We start from the raw sequence: 16,219 nt of genomic DNA, 5'->3' as shown, positions 1-16,219 counted from the left end.
CTTTCGAAGATGCAAAAGTGTGTCTTGCTATTTTTAGTGGAATTGTTGACAAAATTCATTAAGCTCGATTTTCTCTATATAATCTCAAGAGAATCTAGACTACTTTAATGCTTGGAATCTCTTGTTCAATCTTATATACTTGACATCAACCCTCACATTTCAGTCTATCAATTGATGTCTAAGATCATTGATTATAGTTATATAGTTATCTAATCATATTTGTCGATATCGAGCTTCGTCTTTCAATCTATCGCTCGATATCTAAGATTAGATAACTATACTTCTATGGCTACACATATGAAGAGCAAAATATTGAATTAAAAAGTTTTGGAGCCCGTAACAAAAAGAAAGAATTAGGATTCTAGAAAATATATCATTGGATTTCTTCCATAAACTGGAGACTAAAAACTATGCTCATACATGATCATAGTAGACATAGCAAAATAATATAAAAGCATAAAACATCGGCAAGAATGAATAAAAAAATATAAGAACTAGGATAGCCATGACCATTGACTGAAAGTCCACCATTTTTGTGTTAAGTCATACGTTCTTTGGTAACTCAAACAATAATGCTAATAAATCAATTAATATGTCGTATCGTAAAATCAATGTGGTATATTTGATGTTTATTAGTAAAAAAATGTTGTAAGCAGTAAAGTATGTTGTTTGGATGAATCGGAGTACATTATTTAGTGACATGACATAGGATATTAATAAAATGTTTCTAATTTTTAATATTCATTTCAACATTCAATTTAATATCATTAATTAATCAATATAAATTTGTTATATAATTGACATTCATATTTGAAGTATTTTTAATAGATATAATATACTTATTTTGTATATTTTTTTTTATCTTCTCTGATTGACCATTCCGAGGTGGAAATCCACTTAGCATTCCTATCACCAAGCCTTTGACACCATGTTTATTAAGCAGTTTCATCAGTTCTAATGCAATCATAGAATCATTCTTTGGCCTATCATACTTATCGCACATCTGAACAAGATTATTTATCTTTGATGAACATGCTCTGTTTTCCTGATCCAAGTACGAGACTCCAGTACGCTTCGTGCCCACATCTGAGGCCATGATGCGCCCAAACTGAGATGCTTTTCGTAGACTTCTGAACATATGAAGATGGCTTAAGAACTTCATCGTCTATTGAACTTCCTTGGACCACAACCCTAGCTTCGGGTAGAGAGAGATGAAAAAGAAAGTTAGAAAATTGAAAATAACGAAAAGTGATATTATTTAAATACTTATGTGATGTATCTAATATTTTTGATTCAATTACTATATTCTCCATAATTATCCGCACCTTTATAAGTTGTTTAACATTTAACGGTAGCATATCCAACTTTCTTTCTTTATCTTCTTTATACAGCTTATCCAACTTCTCAAGTCGTATATCAATACTAATAGATTATCCTTCATCTAGTAACATTTTATTCAACAATTTTTTTATCTATATTTTTTGTTGTCTATCTCAACTTACTTAGATGTTTTCCTATATTTGCTAAAAATATGGATTCCATTTACTGATATACAATATCAACTTCTTTAAATTTTTATACATCTCTAACTTTTCCTTCAAGTATTTGCGATCTTTATCTATCATGCATATTTTAAAATCAAAGTTCGAAAAACTATCATCCTTCTTAAGGTCTCAATTTTTTGAATCACACCCAATTAATATAGGGTAATGATCAAAGAGATATGTCTCTAATACTCCCATCCTTGAAATGTTTTTTCTATCTAACATATAAAAATGGTCTATATAATTAGTTTGATGAGTTTTGATGTTTTTCATCCCATTTGTAGTAATATATTGATTATTTGTTTGTATGAGTTTTAAAATTTCATTAAAATCACCAAACACCATCAAAGAATGTGAGATTTACGACTTATGCTTTTCAACATCTTCACGTAAAATCGTTTTTTGTTTGCTATAATTTGTTGCATAATTTAATATAAAAGACACATCAATAATATATTGTTTACATTCTTTAAGCCACGTTTTTTCCTAAACCTAGTTCCATCTGTTGTATTATTCAATTCTTGAAAGAGAGATGATATTTATAGCGACAACTATTCTCACGAACCCGTCACGAATGAATTGTGACTTTTAGATTTGATATTGAGTGGAAAACATGGGTAGTGGAAGTAAAAAACAAAAGGTCCATTATACTTACTTCAACCTATCGTGATGTTGTCGTGAGAGTTTGTTTTGCTGGATTTAGCATTTTCGTTCTTGATATAACGGCTATCCCATGTTGGGATTATACCTTTATCATTATTCATTTATTTCTTTTCTTTAAATATTTTTATTGTCATTGGAAACTCTATACATTACATTATTTTATCTTTATTTGACAATTGGTAAAGTTTTGACTCGATTAAATTATCATGTTTTATTTCAATTAAGTAAACGACGATTGGTTGAGTGTCAAGTAAACGCTCTTTAATAAGAGAGGTTTTGTTGAAATTATTAATACCTCTAATATTTCATATTAAAAATTACATTGTCAACCAAGCACTAACTGAGATAAGAGATAATGATTTATTTTAATGTTATTGTTCTTTTGCATCTTTTTATTTATAATAAATAAATTGAGTTAAATAATATATTAATTCAATCATAGACGAAATAAAATGTGAGAGAAAGAAAAAGTGACGAAGAATGAAAAGTTTACATTTGTCGTATATTGGGAGTTAAGATAATTATAATTAATGAAAAAAATGATAATTTGGAAGTGAATATTGGTAGAAATATACGAGAAGCTCAATCAAATCATAATAGTAAAGTTTAATTAGATTAAAATGTATGTTACAACAAGAATCGTCGGCGAAACAATGAATAATCGTGCAACTATTGACTATTAGTTTTACCATTTTTGTGTTAAATTATATATTGATTTGTAGTTCAAACAATAGCATAAACAAATCAATTCATTGATCCATTTCAAGTAATGAATATGATATATTTTACATTAAATTTTTTTTAAGTAATTTTTTTTTAATCCAAATCCAAATTTCTTATAACATATGGCAATTTCAGCACTTCCAAGTGTAAGAACTTAGTTAACATATTTCAATAAAGTCTGTGCAAAAACATATACAAACTTCAAAGAAATGGAGATTAATATCAAAATAATATAACATTAAGAACAAGTTTGTGTTCATCATACTGTCAGTATACGAGGAATATATCAGGTTAGTGGGTTCCCCCGATTTTGAGTATCTCACAACTGAGCTAAACCCTTAATTTGTACATTTGTCATTGTTGCAACTGAAGTGAACTTTTAATTCATAACCATTCCTTTGATAAAAAATCTCATCAAATTAGAGTAAGATGCATAATACTTTTTAAGTAAAGGCTGGTCAAAAACTATGATCCAATCCAAAGATCATGAGTTGATTTTTTAGAAAGCATTAAGTTATATTGTTTGGGTAAATATTCAGTGACAAAGTTTATGATATTGATATAATATTTTTAATTTTGTAACCTTCATTTCAACCTTTAATTTAATATTGTTAATTAATCAATCTAAATTTGTTCTATAATTGAGTTTTATATTTAAAATATTTTTAATAGATATGATATACTCATATTCTATTTGTATATTTTTTTAACTCATAGTCTAATGAGTATTTAGTCTTTTAATACTAACCCGTAAATATAAAAAATTGCACGTACAAGATTTTTATTTTTCTTAGATATGTCAATGACTTATATTCTACTTGTCAATTACTTTATTGTTTTATCTGTATTTGAATAATTTCATCGTTTGTCATGTCGCTATCCTTGTGGTATATTTCAAATTTATCAATTTCATGTAGTATCATCTCTACTTGTTTCAAAATTAGAGTCTCGATAGTGTTTAAATATTTATATGATGTATGTGCATTTTTGATTCAATTATTACATCCATAATTATCCAAACCATTACAAGTTGTTTAATGTTTAACGATTACATATCTAACTTTCTTTCTTTATCTTCTTTACACTTCTTATCCCATTTCTTTTTTTGTATATCAATACTTATAGATTATCCTCTATCTCGGTAACATTATCATCAACAATTTCTTTATCCATGTCTTTGATTTCCAATCTTAATATTTTCTAAAAAATAAAATTTCGTTCTATGATATAATGTCTCAATTTCCTTAAATATTTACGCACCTATAACTTTTTTTCTCGTCTGTACAAACACTCTATCTAACCAACTTACCAAGTTTCCAAAATATCAAGTGAAGGATGTATTCAACAAAAGAATGTAGTAAATTCATGTTAATCATCTATGTCCTGAAGTCTTTATCACATATATATAGTCATAGATTGATTTTTTTTTCTTTGTCCGAGTTTTAAAATTTCGTTAAAATTTCCTAACACCAACAAAGGAGATAACAACTTAAACTTCTTAACATCCTCATATCAAATATTTCTTTGTTTCCTATCATTGTTATAAACATCAATATAAAAGATACGTCAATAATAAATTTTTTACTTTCTTCATGCCACAATTTTCCCTCAACCAGAATTTGTCTCTTGTCATTTGTTGGGCTATTTAATTTCTTGAAATAACGATTATCTCAGGCTAGGATCATACCTCTATTTCTTACTTCCTTTTTTTTATTATCCTGAAAATTTTACACATTCCATGATTTTGGTGGGGTTTACAATACACAAAGCACAAATTTGTGCACAAGAAGCAAAAACCTTTGTAAAACAATAATAGCCATTGATATAATATTAAAAAAGGCTAGGATTCATAATTGGCAACCTACCAATAACTTATTGGTTGATAAAGATTAAAAAAATCTGACCCACCAAAATATTATTTTATTACTTTCTTATATGTTTTGGGCTTTAGTACATTGATGGTTGGGAAAAATTTACCATGTACCCTACACATTTACTTTCACCCTTACAAAATATTAAAAATACCAATTTTATCCCTTTCACTCTCAACATTTCCATATTATTGTTCACCCCCACACTACTTTTCCGATATGAAATGAGTTTGATGAATTTGTGTGTTCTTCACATGATGGATCTATCAATGCTTAGCGATTGGAACACAATCAAAAGTTTGGATTGTGATATTTGTTTGTTAAAAAAATGGGTGAAAGTTTATGGGTTTGCTTGAATTTTTTTTGGGTCCGTAAAGAAATGTTACCTTGATTTTCTTCTAACCCATAAAAGCTATCTCCCAGGGCTGGTATCGAATAACTGATTTGAGAATTGAGATTTTAATTTATGTTTATGCTTTTGTTTGCTTTCAAATAATACAAAATTCAATCAATAAAATCAATTAAAACGTTACTCAAAAACTAAAAAACCTAATTCAGTAAAAAGAAACTCCAAATCAACATTTCTCAACATCATGTGTCTCCACCATCATCCATAACCACATCCTTTTCATCTTCCCCTTCCTCTACTTCAACTCACCCTTTCTCAGAATTATGTTTTCTGCAAAATACTTTGTATCCGTAATCTTAATCTCTCTTTCACTCGGAAAACTTTAAAGAAAAGTGACAAAATGGAATGGTTTTGGTATATATACGAGGGTAAAATTGACAATACATGCAAAATGTAAGGGTGAAGGTATAATTGTAGGGGTATGGGGTAAAACTTCCTGATGGTTGGGACACGTTTTTTTCAACAATGAAGAAACAAACAAATCACCACCAAATTTGCAATTAAATTTTCCAGAATCGTGAATTAATGTTCCATAATGTGTCCTGATTCAAAATTTATCAGATTAGTCCAAAATCTTTCCAGATTGTATTTGTACTGTAAAACGACAGTGATGTTAAACTCTCTCTCAACAAAAATAACAGTGCCTTTTCATATTATATTAACCTCAAATTACTTCATTGTTGTTTTCCAGATTCTTTTTTAAAAAATTAGTCAAACAATGAAGTAATATTTTATGTGGGTGTGAGCATAATAGTTCATTAGTTTGAGGTTGGGATGTTGTTTTCCAAATTTACAATCGAAATTTTTGTTCAAGGAAGAAAGCCGGGGGTGTATTTCTCTTTCATCAACACATGGGAGGTGAGTTAGCATAAAAGACATCTGTTATTTGCCAATAAAATATGTTACAGGTTTATGATTTTTTATAAACAGCAGGTCAAGAACCGACAGCTGTCATTAATATTGTAATTTGTATACACAAATTTGTGTCTTGTGCATTGTAAATGTCACCCATGATTTTATCTTTGTTTCACCACTGATAAAGTTTTGTCTCAGTAAAATCATCATGTATTTTTGTAATTAAGCAAATAACAATTGGTTGAATGTCAAAAAATATTTTTTAATAAGAGAGGTTTTACCGACAATATTAATACATTTAATATTCCATATTAAAAACTACATTGTCAATTGAGTACTAAACTAATATAAGAGAGAAGAAGTTTTTTTTAGTGTTGTTGTTTTTAACGTTGTTGTTCAATTGTGTTTCATTAAATAAGTTGCGTTAATTAATTTATTAGTGCAATCATAAATGAAATGAAATGTGAGAGAAAGAAAAAGGGAAGGACAATAAAAAATTAACATTTATCATATATTAAGAGTTAATGTAGATAAAACTAATAAACAAATGGTAAATATGAGATGAGTATTTGTAGAAAGAGATAAGGTTAAGTTGTGAAGCTCAATCAGATGATAATATTAAAGTAGAGACGTTAGAGTTAAAATGTATGGTACAACAATATCCATGAGAATAATATTGGATCACCATATAACCATCAAATTTCATTATTCTTTTATTATTCCTTCTTTTAAACAAAATAATTTAATAATTAAAGTAACCATGACCATGTATTAAAATTTTACCATTTTTATGTTAAGTTATACATTCTTTAGTAGTTCAAACGATAGCGCAAATAAGTATATTAATTCATCTATTTTAAGAAAATATTTTGTATTTATCAAAAAAATTGTTGTAAGAAGTAAGTTATGTTGTTTGAGTGAATTGGAGTACATCATTTAGTGACATGATATAGCATATTGATAAAATATTTCTAATTTTAACATTCATTTCAACCTTCAATTTCATGTCGTTAATTAATCAATATGAATTTGTTGTATAATTGACATTCACGGATGAAGTATTTTTAATAGATATAATATAATCATATTGCATTTGAATAATTGACATTTATATTGTATTTGTTATATCTCTTTTTTCTTGAAGTGAATTCTATGATTTGAAGAGTTTGTGAGAATTGCTTATTTGTACTTGAAGATCTTGATATGTATTGAACCCAATTTAAATGTATCAATGACTCATAAGATTTTTGGTCATATAATGTACTAGGCGTAAATGCAGCTGAACGTGCAGATGATCATCATGTTCAGATGTTGACTTTGACTGCTTGGCACAAATTATGTGTTTTGTTAACAATTTGTTGATCAAAAGATATTCTTAATTGCTATGAACTTGATCAACTTGTCTTGTACTTGATGACCACTTGTCATTTCCTCAAAGATAGTTGCATGTCTTTTTTATTTGGACTTTCAACTGTTACATTAAGATCAGAGGCTTGACATCATTCTTTATTCTTTCTTGTACTAATATGCATGCTCATAGACACAGTTAGTAGACAAATTATCTGTTCATTCATAGTCTTGTTATCATCAAAACCTAATCCAAAAATATTGTTCTTTGAATCTATATGGTTCTAACATACTTATCTTAATTACATTGTATGATTTAAACATCAAAATACCTAGATATTGTAAATAGCCCCATTATATGCTTCTCTCTCTCTCTCTCTCTCTCTCTATATATATATATATATATATATATATATATATATATATATATATATATATATATATCTCAAGCACGACACACACGACTATTTGAAGCCATTAGATCACCCCATCAACATTTCCTTTTATTTTTTACTTAGTATATCTTCCGCTTTTTTTGCCATCCCTTTAATACGCATGTTGTCGAATCTCGTGTGGTTTAGATCTCGTGCTATATAGCACTTCCCATATTGCAAATATCACGCTTTTTGATTTTAGTTCCAGTAATTATTTTTTAGTTTTAGTCCTTACAAATATATAATATTTTATTTAAGTCCCAATAAAATCTATTCATATTGAAAATAGTCTCTATAATATTCATTTTAGTCCTTATTTTGAACGACTAAAATCGAATATCCTACATATTACAAGGACCAAATCCAATATAAATCAATTTCGCAAGGACTAAACCAAAACAACAAGGACCAAAAGCAAAAAAAATAAAATAGATATTTGCAAGGACTAAAACAATTTTTTTATCGAATCTATAACCAAAATACTTGATATTTGTAGGGACCATGTGCATATTTAAGCCTTAAAAAGTAAGATAGATAGATAGATCAAACAATGTCATAATGTTTTGTGATATACCATACGAGATTTTCCTTGATAAACAAAAGAAATCCTTTTTCACCTTTTACACCTATTTATTACTACTACGAGAGTAAAAATGGACACTACAGTGACGGTCTTTTAACTTTTATTAACAATGAACGATATAAGGCTAAAAAATAGCCTAAAAAATAATCAAATGAATAATAAATAAAAGAGATTTACTTTTCCCACCCTGCTGCCTTCTTGCGCGCCCTGCGAAATTTTCAAAAAATGCCCCTGGTCTGGATTATATAATCCGGACCAGATTGTTAGAGATTTCCAGAAAACGAACTCCGGACCATACTGTTATGTTCTTTTTTGTGTCTTTCTTTGATGTCAAGGGTCTCTGTTGACCGTTATATGAACCCCACACACGCTGCAAGGCAATTGCAGGGTTCATATGAACGGTCAACAATGACCATGACACCACCGACACCCCTAAAAAACTAAAAACATTTGAAGAAAATGGAAGAAAAGAGGTAAAGTGAAGAATGAAGGTATTTGTTGAAGATGGAAGCCTATTTATAGCCTAAAACAAGTCCTAGGTCATTAATACAGTCAATAAAAACGTGTTAGTGATTGTAACCGTCCAAACCTACATTAATGACTTTCTTTCAAAAGAATCCAATGCTGAAGCTTTCCGGATTATACAATCTGGAACTTCTTTAACCCTACAAGAAGTGCCAATTTTTTCCTCGTTCACCATTATCGTATTAATCTGGAAAATATATTCCAGAAACCAAAGGTGCATTCCGGATTGTATTTTCCGGACTGCATCAGTGTCATGGCCGGTGGTCTGCACCACATGTTTTTGTCGGTGGTCAAGTCAAAAAACGTGTTTTACCACGTTTTTTGACTACATTTATGACCTCCCAACCGTTTTTGACCCCCTCCCTATAAATAGCCTTCCAAACCCCACCATTTCTCACACCATCCTCTCCCACCCTCTCCTCCTCTTCTTCCTTCTACAACCATGGTTTTCCATCGTTGGTCTTTCATAGATAAGGGTCTCGTTGAAAACTTCCAGGGTTTGTATGAACGGTCAATGAGGATGGAACCGCGCTGCAAAGAAGCGCGGTTCATCTGGGGGTCATGTGGGTCAGTGTGGTTCTTAGCTTGGCCTGTCTGGGCGTAAGTTTGAGAACCCCCTACCTCCCTAAGGGGCATCGGTTTCTTCTTCCCGCCCTCCTCTTCCCTCCTCCTCCAATTGCCCTCCAATAGGGAAACTACTGCTATATCCTATCACATAGCAGTGGTTAGGCTCTTACGAGATTAGAAATAGATTTAGGATCTTATGTAATAAGCTTAAAAAGTTTGAAAATTATTGTAATGTATTGTTCATATATTAATAAAATGAGTTGTTTTTATGTTTGTGTCTTTTTATTTATGTTTTTTTACTTTATTTTCATTTTATTTTACGAATTTTAAAGCTTGAAATTGTAAAAGTTCTGGAAGAAAACAATTCCGGATTTTAAAATCCGGATACATCTGCAAATTTCTAACAATCGATTCCGGAAAACGAAATCCGAACCAGAGGTAAAAATGGAAAAAAATAGGACGCGCTAGGAAAGACATAGGTGGGAAAAGTAAATCTCTAAATAAATAGGAAGAAAAACTTGACCCAAAAAAAAAAAGGAAGAAAAAGTGTTCCACCAAAATAACGATATGTATTACATCATGTCAAGATAATTTTATAGTGTCTAATATTGTTCATATTGTTGTTGATTGTTCCATCTTTTGTTGCGGACTATTCCAATTTTAATGAAATTTACGTAATTTTTTAACTAATTATTTAAATAGTTTAAATGAAGGGTAAAAAATAAAAGAAAAAGTCCAACTCAAAATAGTGAATCCCCTTTATGTATTGTTATAGATTACCCCTACTACTTGATCCACCACCAATAGGCAATATTCTAATCTTTTGTGTTCATTAATTTTATTTTTTTTAGTTTCCTACAAGTTCACTCAATTAGAGCTCATCCCATTCTAGGCATTGTGGAGCTGTAAGTATGAACATAACTCCTAACCAAGAATAAAACTTTAGTCCGTTAAATCAAATATACATTGGTATTTTATTTGAATTTCAGAATTTTTTACAAAAAGATAAATACTTATATCATATCTTTGCAACAAAATAAAATAAATATCAAAACAATAATGACATGTATATGTTTGTTGATTAAAGTTCAAAACAATTTCCATTTATATGAGTGAAAGCTTCCCCCACTTGGTTGCTTTGTAGTTCTTTCTTGTTTTGGGTTTCGGCATCTTTGTGATTAAAAAATTTTGTTAATTTCAAAATAAACTAATAAGACATATATAAATGACATATCATTTGTTAAATTTGATATAAAAAAAATATGGATAGGAAAAAGTAACGCCACATGCTTTGAGGTAAACAAATAGTAAACAAATTATGAATGATAAATTTGACAAAACAATTTTAGACCAAATGATGCCATGAAAACAAATTAAGGAGAGTTAAACTTTAAACAAATGAACCTTCAACAATGTATAAATAAACTATCAACAAACAGTTGAAGCCTAAGACTGATATGAAAGACCATAAAGACAGTAGCTGAGGCCCTTGTTAGCTGTTCTACCTACCTTGGACCTTCATGATACTGATGCATTCTTTTGATTATATTTACAAAATAGACAAGGAAATTTAAACACTAAATGCTATGCATGATGATGATCATAAATTAGACGATAAAAACCGTTTAAAGAATAGGTGATTAGCACAAACAGTTAACCAAGATCAATGTCAACCCGTTCCGGATTTACCCTTTCGGTCTGGTTGGCAACAAGTTCAATTCCTAGCTGTCCTTTGTCTCCAGCCCCAAATGCATAAAGCTTCCCTGATTCAGTGAGAGCAAAGGTATGAGCATTCCAGTATATGGAATTGGTTAGACTAATCTGTACCACCCTTTCATTGATCTGTTTCAGTGATGTCACAAGCTCTGGATTTAGCACATTTGCATGTCTGTTGCCCTGTAATCATAACATTAACAACAAAAATATCACCATTATCAATATGCCTAACAAATATTTGAATTGTAATTATTTAAATTATTAGCTTATAACTGAATTAAGCACTAACAGACACATAGACCAGACATGACACTAACACGTAGACACCGATAAAATATAAGCTATTGAATGTATCCACTTGTACCACTGTTTGTCAGAAGTATCAAACAGTAATCATGCTTTCAATTTGATGCGTTGGTGCTACATTTCTGTCTAAATCTTCATCCATTATTTAGATTGTTGGTTATTAATTAACAATTCGTTAAATGCATGATGTGGCCTTCATACATGGTCATGGAATAAATGAATAAACAAAGCTGACCTCTGCATCAATTACTGCATTATGTCCGAGACTAGCAGATTCTCCACAACCAAATGAATAAACATCACCATCTTCAGCAACCACGAAGGTTGTGTAATCTCCTGTTGCAACATGAACAGCTTTGACATTGGTCAATGCATCTACTACCTTAGGTGCTGCTTCACATTCTTCATTCCCATGTCCCAAACAACCGTATCGGCCCCATCCCCATGTGCAAACACGGCCATCCTGTCCTACCACAGCGGCGTGCCAAGCACCTGCTGAAATAACCATGGGTTGAAGGTTTAGCGTCCGGAACTGTTCGATTAAACGAGGGAACTTCTCATCAGTTCTTGTTCCGTGTCCTAACTTGCCACCCAAGCCACATCCAACTGAGTATACTGACCTGCAAGTTGTCAAGGAAGCATGACATACGAAACACTCAAATACAACAAAGAATGAAGTTACATGTATAAACTACTCCCTCCGTTCCTTTATAATTGTCACTTTTGCATAAATTTTTTGTTTCTAATTAACTGTCGTTTTCAAAGTTCAAAGTATCATTAAATGTGACTTTACCTATATTACCCCTATATATTTATTGCAGAGAGAGAAATGTATGAAATGAAGTATTAAATAATTAAGGTTATTATAGGAAAAAGATAAATTGTTGTATCAAAAGTAGTAAAAGTATTTGTTGTCTTGGTTTGTGTAAAAAGTCAAAATGTGACAATTAAAAAGGAACAGAGGGAGTAGTAACTTAAGAATCAACAATGTTTGACCCCTTCATGAATCTTAAGCTTGAGGATTCTTACAATTTTGAATTAGGCCTAACTCAACCATACAAAAATCAGCTTGTAAGGTGAGAACTACTCATCATTTAAAATCACAATTTCAGACCTTATCTAATTAAATGTGAGACTCTTAACAATGATATATAGACCTGTACTGTAAATACATGTAAGAAATAAATTACGATATGTGATTGGAGCTTACATTCCACTTGGTTGACAAGCCAGGCAAAGAAGGTAGCAATATCCGGCAGCAATTTGCACCACTGGTATGTCTTCTAAAGCTCCTAATAAAGGATGAGGTTCCATATCATTTGAATCCGTGTGATGGCCAAGTTTGCCATCACTACCCCAAGAAAATGTATAAACCCTTCCCTCTCTTGACAATACAGCTGTGAAAAAGTTACCAATTGCAGCTTGGACAACAAATATGTTTTTCAAAGACTCCACCACCCGTGGAGCTGTGACAGTTTTAGATCCTTGACCTCCATATTCAGCTTCCCCAAAAGAATCTTTCCCAAATGCATAGACCTGTCCAGAATCAGTGATCAACATTGTCCTCCCAGCACCAGCAGCAGCTTGTATAATTCGAATGCCTTGCAAAGTTCTGAAACATAACGAACTTCCATTAACTTTTAAATCAACTACAAGATCACTTTCCACTTAAACTTAAGTTTACATGATACAACCTTATTGGCTTTGGTCGCCATTCTTCTTCGGTGGTGTCTTGACCGAGTTGTCCTGAACTGTTAGATCCAAATGAATAAACATCCCCTTTAGATGTCACAGCAATGCTGTGACCAGGACCTGCGATTGCCTGTGATTTCTCCCTCCTACAACATGCTTCTCCAGCCAACAAATACCTCAGAACCAACTTCCAAGAACCTCCACACCTTTGCTTCAAATCTTGCCTTTCTTCTGTTGTCATTGGCTTAAAGATGGCTCTCTTCATGCACATGTCAAATGCAGCAAGCTCGGATAACGACAGCGCAAAGTCCGGAGCAAAGTTTGCTGGCTGCCTGAAGAAGGAGCATGTGGCCTGCAACAGACACATAACAAAACAAAGCCAGCAGCATTATTTGCATTAGTAAATTGGTAAGAGTCTAAAGGGGATGCAGTGACAATGTAAACCAAATTTACACATGCATCCAATGGGAATCCACTGTTCTGATTTGTCAGAACACTCTTGTAATTGAATCTTAAAATTAATGATATGAAGTGCCAAAATAAAATGTTCTCATTGGATATCAATGTAAATCAGTTTTACGCTGACAGTGTATGCCCTTCCATCTTAAAGATAGCATTCAATTCAAGAACATCAACTTGATAGATGAAATACATATAAGCATAGATAGAACTTGCCTCTAGTTTAGCGAGGTCTTGAGGATCCAAATTACATGATGTAAGGACATGGAGGACAATAGAGGGACTAGCAGACAAAGGAAACTCTCCCGGAGTAGAGTTTCCTAAGCATTGGCGTTGTTGCCGTTGAAATGTTGGAAGTGGTGTGGCAACAACAATGGCTGTAATTGTCTGGTCAGTGATGTTATGGTATTGGATAGTTGGGGTTCCGCTGGTTGTGGCATCCATGGGCACTGCAAAAACTCTAAGCAGTGCCCTCAAACTTTGCAGAAGAAAATATCTAAGTTACCAAAATATGTGCAAATTTATTATTACTACATTTAATTAATTGATTGATTTCTATGTTTCTCTAATTGTAGAATGTGAAATTTTACATATTAGTATTTTACTAACTTGCAAAAAATGTGTACCTCAAAAATATAATTCACTAGCAAATCTCAGGTCTCAAACCTACAAAGAGAAACATACTTAACATTTAACATAAACTCATTATGTGACACAAAGTTACTCAAAAGGAAAAAAAAAAAGAAAAAACTCAATTTTATGATCAAATTTCTAGGTTGATCATAACATCATTAATCATGAACTACAAGCACAAAAAGGCATGCATTTAGGTTTTAGACCCACCAAATCATGAACATCCTAAAATAAAATCACTTTCCAAATACAAAATTAAAAAACAAAAAACAAAAACCTGAGCCAAATTAGAAAATAATCACCGATCGTTTCGAAAAACTATGATTAGATATTAGGTGATGACCCAGATGAATAAAAAGCATGAAAAAAAGGAAAAAAGTAAAGGGTATTTGAAGATGAGTCAAAAGATGAAAACTTTGAGGAGAAGTATAGTATTTCATTCTTCTAACGTGTTGGATATTCCAAAAAAAGAAAGGAATTTTTCAATTATTTGTGATCAAAGTTAAAAACTTTAATCACGTGAAGTCATCGTTATTCATCAAAGTAAGATCATCACAGTAAAAATCATAAATCAAACCAGAAAATTCATCCTCCATTTTAATGGTTGAACACCCAAAAACAGGGGATTGAAAAAAATTAATTTTTATTTATTTTTTTGTGTGACTTTTTTAGATCAGAGAATTATTAAGGTAATTCAATTCAACAAGAACACTTGCTGAATACGCAACCAGAAACAATAAAGGTCAAAAAAAAAAAACAGAGAATTCAGGGGAAACAGAACACAATCATGTGAAGAACATGTTTCCGATGAGTGGCATTACGATCGTGACAGATCGGATTATAGAAAAGCATGGAAACGATGATTACATAAAACAAACATGAATGAATTCTGAAACGGTGTTTGCATCGGTTGAAGAGAATCTGATGATGTTTTTGTGGATGAATGAAACAAAGATTGAAATGGGTTTTTGATGGATTAACGTTGGAGTGTGTGTTTTGAAGATGATGATTAGGAGGAGGAGGTTGAGAGATAGAAGGAGAGAAAAATGAGTTTTTTAGTTTTTATTTTTTAATTTTTTGAGAGTGAATGAATGAGATATAATGAATAATTTTAGCTTTTATCCTCTTTCTCTTCTTTGCTTTCCATTTTATTTTCCATTTTTTATATTTATGAGTTGATGGTGATGATGATGTGTCACTTTGCCAACAAAGTTGAAATTTATCTACTTTTGACAGTTTACTAGTTTGTACTTTGCACCACAAATATTTATTTATATATATATGCTCTTCTACATAAAAATAAAAAATTACAAAAAAAAAAGTGAATAACTTATTGATCAAACTAGTAAACTGTGTCGTGTATGATAAGAAGAAGAAGAAGAAGGAGGTCAAATTGTTGCACAAGAGCAATTATTGCTAAGTTGTTGTGGTTTTGAAAGACTAACTATTTCTTTTTAGAGAAAACTAGACTTTTGACCCGTGCGTCGCACGAGTTTTCTCGACGTAACAAAATAGGTTAAGTTGCTGCTGACGTAACAAAATAAGAATGTGAAAAAAAAGCATGAAATTAAAAAAAAAATCCAAAAAAAAGTGTAAAATTCTTGACCAAAAAAAAGTATAAAATAGAAGGATCATACGTGATCGTTGATATGGTAGAAAATATTTTGTTCAAAAAAAAATAGGCTAGCGGATATGAATGAAATTGGTGTGCAATGCATTTTTTAGATGGAATTTGTTAGGTTAAATAATTGCAAACCTAATAAAGCAGATGGGCGGGAAAAAATTAGGTTAAGTTGCTGCAGACGTAACAAAATTAATAAATAAGGATGTCAAAAAAAAGGCATGAAATAAAAAAAAATCCAAAAAAAAAAGTGTACAATTCTTGACAAAAA

The 16,219-nt window shown here is 31.0% G+C and overlaps 1 protein-coding gene across 3 annotated transcripts; it reads right to left on the bottom strand.

Annotated features, from left to right (window-relative positions):
• Nucleotides 1-10,864: 10,864 nt before the first annotated feature.
• LOC146940962 (Regulator of chromosome condensation (RCC1) family protein) lies at nucleotides 10,865-15,420 on the bottom strand. 3 transcript variants are annotated; one of them, XM_085754747.1, is made up of 7 exons: nucleotides 15,195-15,420; nucleotides 14,321-14,360; nucleotides 13,911-14,190; nucleotides 13,238-13,587; nucleotides 12,754-13,155; nucleotides 11,779-12,163; nucleotides 10,865-11,417 (listed from the first exon to the last, which is right to left on the bottom strand). In XM_085754747.1, the coding sequence occupies exons 3-7, from the start codon at nucleotides 14,136-14,138 to the stop codon at nucleotides 11,175-11,177; spliced, it is 1,608 nt and encodes a 535-aa protein (XP_085610873.1). In that variant the 5' UTR covers nucleotides 14,139-14,190; nucleotides 14,321-14,360; nucleotides 15,195-15,420; the 3' UTR covers nucleotides 10,865-11,174. The 3 variants fall into 3 exon arrangements, with proteins under 3 accessions (XP_085610873.1, XP_085610874.1, XP_085610875.1); XM_085754748.1 differs by having other exon boundaries at nucleotides 13,911-14,172; XM_085754749.1 differs by having other exon boundaries at nucleotides 13,911-14,143.
• Between the last annotated feature and the right edge of the window lie 799 nt (nucleotides 15,421-16,219).

Source organism: Medicago sativa, chromosome 3 (assembly GCF_051527215.1).
Source record: "Medicago sativa cultivar Bolivia chromosome 3, Bolivia_mono, whole genome shotgun sequence".
NCBI classification, from domain to species: Eukaryota; Viridiplantae; Streptophyta; class Magnoliopsida; order Fabales; family Fabaceae; genus Medicago; species Medicago sativa.
The sequence above is the reverse complement of the archived record's forward strand: the minus strand, read 5'-3'. Positions and strand labels throughout refer to the sequence as shown.

Coding starts and splice junctions, on each gene's coding strand:
- LOC146940962 (XM_085754747.1), bottom strand. CDS start 14,138: ATGGATGCCACAACCAGCGGAACCCCAACTATCCAATACCATAACATC. Junction 13,156..13,237: donor TGGCGACCAAAGCCAATAAG/GTTGTATCATGT, acceptor GTTATGTTTCAG/AACTTTGCAAGGCATTCGAA. Junction 11,418..11,778: donor ATGCAGTAATTGATGCAGAG/GTCAGCTTTGTT, acceptor TTATGATTACAG/GGCAACAGACATGCAAATGT.